At 58.4% G+C, this 9,201-nt stretch overlaps 1 protein-coding gene across 1 annotated transcript in view; it reads left to right on the top strand.

Moving 5' to 3' along the window:
- The first annotated feature begins 7 nt into the window (after window positions 1–7).
- ZFPM1 (zinc finger protein, FOG family member 1) overlaps window positions 8–9,201 on the top strand; it is a 35,057-nt gene continuing 25,863 nt past the window's right edge. The window contains exon 1 of the mRNA XM_041458866.1: window positions 8–141. Coding sequence (XP_041314800.1) covers window positions 102–141 — 40 coding nt within the window. The 5' untranslated portion in view covers window positions 8–101. The remainder of the gene's footprint in view (window positions 142–9,201) is intronic.

Below are 9,201 nucleotides of genomic sequence, written 5' to 3'. Positions count from 1 at the left end.
GGGCGGGCGGGCATGCGAGCAGCCGGGGGCCCGCCCGCCGCCACCCACCTGCCGCCCGCCCAGCCGCCAGCCGGGGCGCCGGGCTCGCCCCTCGCCGAGCGATGTCCAGGAGGAAACAGAGCAACCCCCGGCAGATCAAACGTGAGTCGCCGCTACCGGCAGCCTCTCCGCCGTTCCCTGCTGGCCGCACAGCCCTCACCACGCACCCCCCCCTCCTTGTATTTTTGCACCACCCCTTCGGCGGCAGCGCTCCCGCTCCCCTTCCCCCGGTGTCTCCGGTACTGCCGGGACACACCCGGGACCCACCCGGGACGGCCGCCGTGGGTGCCCGTTCCCGCTACCGGCCGCTCGCCTGCCTTGGTGTCTGTCCCCGCCGCTCCCCCTCCCGCGCCGCCTCCCCCCCGCCAGCGCGGTGGCTCCGGTACCGGCTCCCGATGGGGGCCCCGATAAGGCTTTAAAATATTCCGTTCTGCAAGTCCCGTCCTGATAACATCGCTCTGTCGGGACGGCCTGAAATTGTGATCTTATCTCCCCCGCCTGCCTCCCATCCAGCGCCGGCAGCCAGGGCTGGGGGCCCCCCAAACCCCCCCCCCCCCGGGGCTCCCAATCGCCGCCGGGCCACCCCAGCCCTGCCAAGGGCTCCTCACCCCGGCTGCGGGCCGCTCACCCTGCCAGGGGCTCCCCATCCACCCTGGGGTACCCCAGCCCTGCCAGGGGCTCCTCGCCGCGGGGACAGCGCCCTGACCCCGCCGGGGCTCCCCTTCCTGCACAGGGACCCCCCATTTGTGTGGGCGCCACCGTCCCCATCGTCCCCATGTGCCACCCTCCCCACCGGCCACGCTGTCCTTGACCCTCCACCCTGCGCAGTGCCCCCCCGGGTCCCGCTCTGCATCCCAGCCCGGGTGGGACCGGCCGTGAGGAAGCGCCGCAGATCCCCGGGGCTTTGGGCACATCCCTGTCCCTCCCTGGGCAGTGGATGGTGCTTCCCGAGGGTCGCGCTGCCCGCGCTCCAGCCCATCGGCCGGGCTCTCGTTTTGCTCCAGCGAGGATGTACCAGCAAGGCGGAGAAATCCTGCGAAGTGCTGGAAGTTTTTTGGTGCCGGGCTCAGCTTTGGCTTTTCTCCTTCCTCTCCGGTGTGTGTGTGTGTGTTTTTTTCTTTCCCCCTCGAGTCGATGGAAGCTGGTGATAAGAGGGAGATGGGAGGATAGGGAAGGCTGGCCACCATGTGATAATCTACCTTTATCTTTCTCCTGAAATAATTGCAAGGCTGAGTTGCACCTACCTGTTTCCCTGCCTGGGGTGATTGCTGTGGTGATAACGCTCAGCTAGACTTTTACCCGGGGAGAGTTAAAAATAGTCCCAGCTGCCTCCTTTTTTTTTTCTTTTTTTTTTTTTTTTTTTTTTTTTTTTTCCTTTTTTCCGGGATACTTTTCTCCTTTGGCTTTCTCCAACTTCCGCGGCTTTATTTCGGCAAAAAGCCCTGCCTGGGTAACCCCAGCTCGCTGAGCCGGCAGCGCTGGGAGCGGAGCGAGCGGAATGGCACCGCTCCCTGCGGGATGCCCGCTCCCAGCGCGGACTTTGCGGGGCAAACTGGGGCAGGACGAGGCCGTGGCAGCTCGGCCGGGCGGCGGCGGCTCCTCGTATCTCCTTCCTCTGCTGCTTTTCTGCAGAGATGTGAAGAAATGATAAAGTGGGAGGCTGATCTCAGGCCGCCGGCGATGGCCAAAAGTGATTAAAAGCTGAGAGCTTGGAAGCCTTCCTGTATGTGTCAACATGAAAACAGTCATTAGAGGCGGCGAGCGCGGCGAGAGCGCCCTGCCGCTGCTCCATCAGGGAAGGTATGCATGAATCAGGGCTCCGGTAACCAGACTCCTCTCATGTACAGACCGGACCTGTTTCCACAAAGTCTATCCTCCTTATCATCTCGGCTGGAGCATTAAAAACCTCCTCCAGATTGGTATCTGCTGATTTTATTTTCCTGGGTGACGCGATGTTCTCGCTCTGCCTTCGCCTTCTCTTGTGGGGTTGGGGTTTTGTTGTTTTTTTTTTTTGGTTTTTTTTTTTGAAGCCCGATGCGAGGCGCAGATTAAGGCTCGCGGGGAGATCGCCGGGAGAGCGGGCGATCGCCAGCAGAGATAAGACAAAGATCAGACACCGGACTATATTTAACCAGCTGCTTTAACCTTCCTCTTCTTGGTGCCTTTCCGGGCTGGAGCCGTGCGGGGATGGCGGGGCCGGGGGCGCCTGCCCCGAGCCCCCCCGGCAGCGGCGGTGGCACCGTGGGGAGGCTCCGAAAGCCGATTGCATCGCGATGGTGGCTTTTGATATCAGGCAAAACACCCCGAGCATCTCTCCCTTTCATTTTTGGGGGTTCCTGCCTGCAGAGGACAGTTTCTTTCCATCCCTGCCTGTACCACCAACCTCCCTGCAGCTGCTTCTGCCTTATGGGGTGGTTCATTTTTTTTTTTTCTTTCTCTATTTTTTTTTTTTTGTGTGTGTGTGTCTGTCTTTTGTTCTGCTGGTAGATAGATGTGAGGGGCTGATAGGGAGCAGGAGCTGATCTCCAACCCAGATAGCCTGTTATATTTATTAACTTCAAACATGGGAGCGCGGGCGCCCAGCTGATGAGCGAGGCTCTGGCAGCTGCCGGTGCTTTCACAGCGCCGGGTCCTGCGATGGGGGAGCCTGATAAGCGGCAGATTGATCTCATCGCGCTGATGTGCCTCCCCCTCCCTTGTTCTTTTAATACAGATATTTTTTCATTATTTTTTTGTTCCTAAGCGAGCTGGAAGCGAATGTTTTGTCATAGTTGCAGGGGCCTGTTTGTGGTTATTTTTTTTTTATGGTGTTGGTTATTTTTTTTTTTCCTTTTCCCTTTTTATTCTGCGCTCAGCTACAGTAGATCTGAGCTCCTGATAAGCGCCAAGCCCCGATCTCCATCCTGATAGAGATTGCCAGGGCTGATAAGGACCACTTATCTCTCCCCACCAGACCGGAGCAGGATTCGCTACAACAACAAACACAGCAAAGAGGGGCAAAAGGGCTCCAACAATTTGTTCCACTGCAAATGTGATTAACGCAGGCACTTTAATTATCTGATGGGGGGCAGCTGCATGTGTGTTTTTATTTCTCGAGGTGGTGGGGTGGTTTCCCCCCTCCACGTGCTTTGAGAAGCCGAGCTCTCCCAGCTCCTGTTATCGGCTGCAGATGTTGCATTAGTTTGATGAGAGCTGTGACTTTTTTTGATGATTATCTCCCATTCTGCTCCGCCGAGCGAACGCACGGGCTGGGCTGGGGGGGGAGGTGAAAACACCGTCATATTTTTGCATGTGGATTTTCTTTAATTGCTATTAGATGGTGTCAGATAACGAGTGCGATCTGCGCTGTTAAGCCGCGTCTCTTGATGGGGTGCGCTGGGCCGGGTGGTTTTATTTTTTTTTTTTTTTCCTTTCCTCCTGCACGCTCGGCTGCTCGCCGGTCCCGCGTGGGCTCGGCGGTGGTGCCGGGAAGGGGATGCTGGAGCCGGGCAGGGGGTGGCCGTGGGAGAGCCGTCCTTCCCCGGGAGCTTGGAAAATTGCCTTTCTTTTAAAGATGACAGTGGCCAAGCCAGCGTCTATTTTTAGCGGCGGCGTGGTGAGCCGGTGGCGTGGGATGCTCCCGGCACGCCTCCTGCCCGCTCCTTCCCGCTGCCTTCCCTCCCCGAGTCGCTCCTTCCCTTCCAGGTGACTGTGTTTCAACCTCCTCTGCTTGTTGCTTTTTTTTTTTTTTTTTAACCTGTTTTTCCCTCTGCGCTCTGATGCAGCTGCACTTTTCCATCCCCGCCACCTCCGTGCCTCAGTTTCCCCATCCGCGCCTCCGGGGTGGGGGTGTTTGGGGAGGTGCTACCCCGGGGTGCTCCGTGGGCTGCGGAGGTTTTGCTCCCAGGATGAGCCGGGTCCCAGCAGGACCTCCCAGCTCCTCTCCCAAAACCGGAATTTTCTGCGCATCCCGGGGCTCCCTCAGGCTCCCAGCCCCCCTGTACCCCACTCGTGGCATCCCCAGGGTGGCATCCCCGTGTCCCACATGTCTGTGACACCCACGGGCGCTGCCTGCCTGCCAACCCCTCCCCTCTTGTGCAAACGGCCCGAGGCTGTTGCCAGCCCTGGCGCGGTGGCACCGAGCGCTCCTGGCAGCTGGCAGGGGTGCGGGTGGCAGAGCCCTGTGGCACAGCTGCCCCCGCAGTGGCTCTGCCCAGCCCGCCTGTCACCGGCCTCTTGGGACGTGCCGTGGGTGACACTGGGGGCTCCCAGGGCTGGGGAGCATCGTGGGTGGGGTGGGATGGGGCAGGGACCAGGGGTGCTGGTGGGGTGCACCCAGCAGAGCCCCCCGTGGGGAGTTCCCCCAGCCATCCCCAGGTGTTTCCCACATTCCTGGCCAGAGGAGGGTCTGCCCCAGCCTCAGGTGATGCTGGAAGAAGTTTCCCTCCTCTTGCACAGCCAGTGCTGCAAGGTGTGAGCATCCTGCAGGCCCCAGCTGCCTGGCCAGAGGAGGGTCTGCCCCAGCCTCAGGTGATGCTGGAAGAAGTTTCCCTCCTCTTGCGCAGCCAGTGCTGCGGGTGTGAGCATCCTGCAGGCCCCAGCTCCAGGAGAAGGTTGGCAGCTGGTGGCCAAGGGGACGGCTCGGAGGAGGAAATCCATTCGCCATGGATAAGGGAGAAATGGCACTGCTGGCCAGTGCCACCACCCCGTGCCCTGCCAGCCGTGGGACACTGCATCCCTCGATGCCAGGGAGCCCTGCAAGTCCTTTTGGGGCCGTGCCAGGGGTGCAGCCCAGCATGGCTCTTGCTGGCATCCCCATCTCTGCAGCGGGCAGCAGAGGAGGATGAGGGGGCTGCTCGGGGGGCCAGGGCTGGAGCCAGGCTGGCCACGGCCAAACCAGTTCTGCCGAGGGCCCGGGGAGGTGAGGGAGGCTTTGCCAGCAGCTCCTTCCAGGGCCGTGGGCGCCGGGGTTGGGTTGGTTTTGTGTCTGCTGCTGCTCTTCCTCCTCCTGAGCCCCCGGGGGACACCCCCACAACATCCCCAGCCCGGGCACTGAGCCACAGTGATGGACTGTCCCTGGCATCCCGGGGAAGCCACCTCCAGCTGGGATTTACACCTCGGGATCCCAAGTGGCGAGGTTGGGCAAGGTCTTATTTTCCGTGGTGAATCACGAGGCCACCTAGCAAGCTGCAGCTTCCCCTTTGGCCAAGTTGTGATGTGGCCAGCTCGGCAATCAGGGCTTGGGAGGAAAGCAATCCTTTCCCCACGGGTGTTGCAGGGATTGTGCAAGGAGGCAGTACCACGGCACAGGTGATCCGAAGTTCCTGGAGAGGGGCAGCCCCTGGGATGCCAGCGGGACCCCCTGGCATCACCCCAAAGGCATCACCCTGTCCACGTCCATCCTGGCGCAGGAATCTCCGTGCTGTGGGACATTCCCAGCCCTGAGGGGACCCCCACATCCCTGGGAAAGGAAAGGACCACGCTGCCCAAAGTGGGAGCAGCAGGGCTGGGGATGGAGCTGCTGGGCCCTGCCTGGTGGATTTGGGGTCAAACGCAGCCGTGCTGGCCAAAGGAAGAGGATGTTTTCAGGATGTTTTCCATCCGTCCTGCTGCAAAAAACCCGTGATCCACCTTGGAAAACACTGGATGGGGCGTTGCTGTGGAGGGAAAACCAGCCCAGAGCTTCCATGGGGGCACAGCCAGGGCTGAGAGCCGATGCTGCCCGGAGAGAGGGATGTGAGGAGCCGGCAGGAGCGAGGAACCTGGAGCTTCTCGGAATTCAGCATTGAAGGAGATGAATTGGAAAAGGCCTCTGTGCCAGCCCTGCGCTGCGCTCCACCTCTTCCCCGTGCTGAGGATGTGGATTTTTCTTCCCGTGGGGCCAAGAAATCAGCTCCCCCACTTTGGAGAAGAGCAGCAATGGGAGCAGGAGGCCAGTATCTCCCTTTTTTTTCTGCGCCACATCCCATGACTGCTTTTGCTGCCTGACTCAGGGCTTTTGGCCGCTCCAGCTTGGCCGGGCTGTGTCCTGCTGCTCCTTTTATCAGGAAAGTTCAAGTGTTTCGGGGTAATACAGTTCCCTCTTCCGATGGCTGCCCGGTAAAGGCTCCACATTGTTCCTGCAGCAACATGTTTTTTTGGAAGGGCTGAAATGCCGAAAGGAATGCAACTGCTGACCTTGGGCTGCAGTGGGGTTAAGGAGTGTGTGCCTATGAGTCACTCCAGATAAGAGCCTTCCACGGCTTTTTTCCTCCAAAATAATTCTTTATCTCCTCTTTCTCACATCAACATATTTTCTTGACATCTCCCGTTCGATAGCGCGTGGAGGAAATGTGCTCCTCGGATTTGTTCATCTGATGAAATGTAGATCCATTGTTTTCCCTCGGCCTTGGCCGGCCGGGAGCCTGACCCCAGGATTTGGGGATGCGCCTCGAGTCAGTGCCAGGGCTTGGGGATGCTCAGCGGGGTCGGGGTCCCAGAGCTTTGGGAGTGCTCAGGAAGGTCATGGCCACGAGATTTTGGGGTCAGTGCGTGGGGTTTTGGGATGTTTGTTGGGGTCGGGGCCTGGAGCTTTGGCAGTATTTAGGATTGGTGCCTGTGTTTTTTGGGATGTTCAATGGGGTCGGTGCCTGGAGTTCTGGGAATGTTTAGCAAAGGTGCCTGCAGTTTTGGGAATGCAAACCCAGGCTTTGGGGATGTTTGATGGGGTCAGTGCCTGCAGATTTTTGGGATGTTCAGTGGGGTCAGTGCGTGGAGCTTTGGCAGTATTTAGGAACAGTGCCTGCAGTTTTGGGAATGCAAACCCAGGCTTTGGGGATGTTTGATGGGGTTGGTACCCCTTGCTTTAGGGATGGGCTTTGGGGTCGATGCCCAGAATTTTGGGCATGTTTGGCACTCTGGACTTTGGGGATTCCCCACGGATTCAGTGCCTGGAGGCTTTAAGGATGAGCCTTGGGGTCAGTGCCAGGAATTTATGGATGCTTGAAGGAGTCTGGGGATGCACCTTAAGGCTTGCTGAGCCTTTGGGGATGCTCAGCAGGGTCAGTCCCTGTAGCTCCGGGAATGTGCCGTGGGATGGTACCCAGGGTTTTGGGATGCTCGGTGAGATTGGTGCCTGCTGTTTTGGGGATACTTCTCTGCGTCAGTACCTGGGTTTGGGGAAGTGCCTTAGGGTTGATACCCAGAGCTTTTGTGATGCTCGATGGGGTCAGTCCTGGGCATTTTGGAGACGTTCCTCCAGGACAGCACCCACCGCTTTCGGAACGCGACACCCGCAGCAGCAGGCAGAGCATCCCCATCCTCAGCACGGCAGGAAAAGCCGCTCTTCCCTCCCCTCCCTGCTCCGCCGGGAAGTTTGGCCGCTCTCTCTCTTCTCCGTCTCCCAGCCGAGGCCTCTCATGCTACTCGCAGCTCCTATGATAATGCGGAAAGTTGAACTGGCCCCATTACTGCGCTGCGATGGTTGCGGCGATAAGGGCGCGATAATGGCAGCGATAGCGGCGGCTCGGTAGCCAATGGCTCCGCCGCTCCTCCCATTAACATTCCCCACCACGGCCGGGCTCGGAGCTGCCTATCTGCTCTCCATTTCCACTCCTCCGCTAGATAAGAATGGAAATACTGACTTCATAGCTCACTGATTAAAGTGTCTGGATTTCTTGATAATACACAGATAAATTATGTTTTTCAAAAAGAAGGTAGGGAAGGGAGTGAGAGGGGAGGGAAAAACCTCCAGTCCATTTTTTTTTTTTTTTCCCTTTCCTTCCCTCTTTCTGGCCGTGCCCTGGGAGTTGGGTTTTTGCTGCTCCAAAATGCCCTTCCCAGCTGGAAGGCAGAGCCCTGTGAGGTGCCCTCAGGAATGGGGGGACAAAGGATTTTTGGGGTGTAGGGCAGCCCTGTGCTGGGATGGAGATGCTGTTCCTGCACCCAGGGACCTGCTCCCATCACGGGCAGCTTGGGCTTTGCCAGCTGTGCCACGTGCTGATCCTGGTGGTGGCTGGGCCATCTCAGGTGGGATCTGTCCCCACCTGGATGCACCAGAGATGCTTGTGAAGCATCTCCATTTCTGTATCCACCTCCCTGCTTCTGCTGCAGGATGCTGCCCTGGATACTTTGGAGCAGCCTCATCCCTCTGCCCTATCCATACTCAACTCCTTGGCTTTCCTCACTCGTCCCCACTGGAGCAAACAGAGCTTCCAGACTTCTTAGTTAGGAGAAGGTATTGACCACGAGCCTCTGAGTTTGTTTCATCTAAATATAAAACTAAAGAGCAAACAGTATAAAGTTCATTTTTTAATGTGCTGCCCCATTCCAGTTGGGCTGCTCTCTTTATTTTTTTTAGGGGAACTGTGATAAAAAGCAGAGATAAAGCCAGGACTGTTTTGTGTAGGAGTCGGTATCTGCGTTATCTATCTCCCTTTTTCACTCTCCGGGCAGCTCTGTTGTTTTTCGCTCTTATCTCGCTCCACCAAAATGCCAAGAACAGGAAAAAAAAAAAAATTAGAAAAAAGAAAGAGAGAGAGGCAGCACAGGCACGTTTGCACGGAGAGAACTCGGTGTCCACGGAGCTGGGTGGGAGAAGGGCCTGGAGCTGGAGGAAGAGGAGGGTTGGGGTGCTGGGAAGGATTTTGGGAGCAGCGCTGTCCCAGGGATCTCCATGTGCCAGGTTTGGTGCCAGCTGCTCTCAGATGGGCCACCCAACCTGGCTGTGCCCTCTGAGGGTCCTTCCCTGCCCCTGGAGCCCCCACGGTTCCTGCTGGTTGCCCTGGAGTGCTCCAGGTGGCTCTGGGAGCTGGGATGGGGCATCCTGTGGGACTGGGAGCAGCAGGGACATCCCAGCCACAGCATCTTTGCTGAGACCCCCTTGTCCCCATCCTTGTCCCCATCCCTCGGGCCTTGTTGTCACCCAGGGTGGTCACAGACTGAAGGGCTTGGGATGGACACTGAAAACCATCCCTGTTCCCTTTCCATCGCTTTTGGGAGCGGGGTGGACCTGGCAGGACCTGGAGCCGCTTCCCACAGGAAGGGGGATGGCTCCAGCTCGGGTAATTTGTCGCTGGATTAGCCCAGAGCTTGACCTCTGTCCTCGCTGTCACCGGGTACTGATGTGCTGAGTGCTGCCTGAGCATCCCCGCCCCCGGCCATTCCCGCCTGGAATGTCTTTATTCCAGGTGCGAGAAGAAGTAT

Source organism: Pyrgilauda ruficollis, unplaced genomic scaffold (genome assembly GCF_017590135.1).
Source record: "Pyrgilauda ruficollis isolate IOZ18807 unplaced genomic scaffold, ASM1759013v1 scaffold13, whole genome shotgun sequence".
Taxonomy (NCBI): domain Eukaryota; kingdom Metazoa; phylum Chordata; class Aves; order Passeriformes; family Passeridae; genus Pyrgilauda; species Pyrgilauda ruficollis.
Note: the sequence above shows the minus strand (reverse complement) of the source record. Positions and strands in the feature narration are given on the sequence as shown.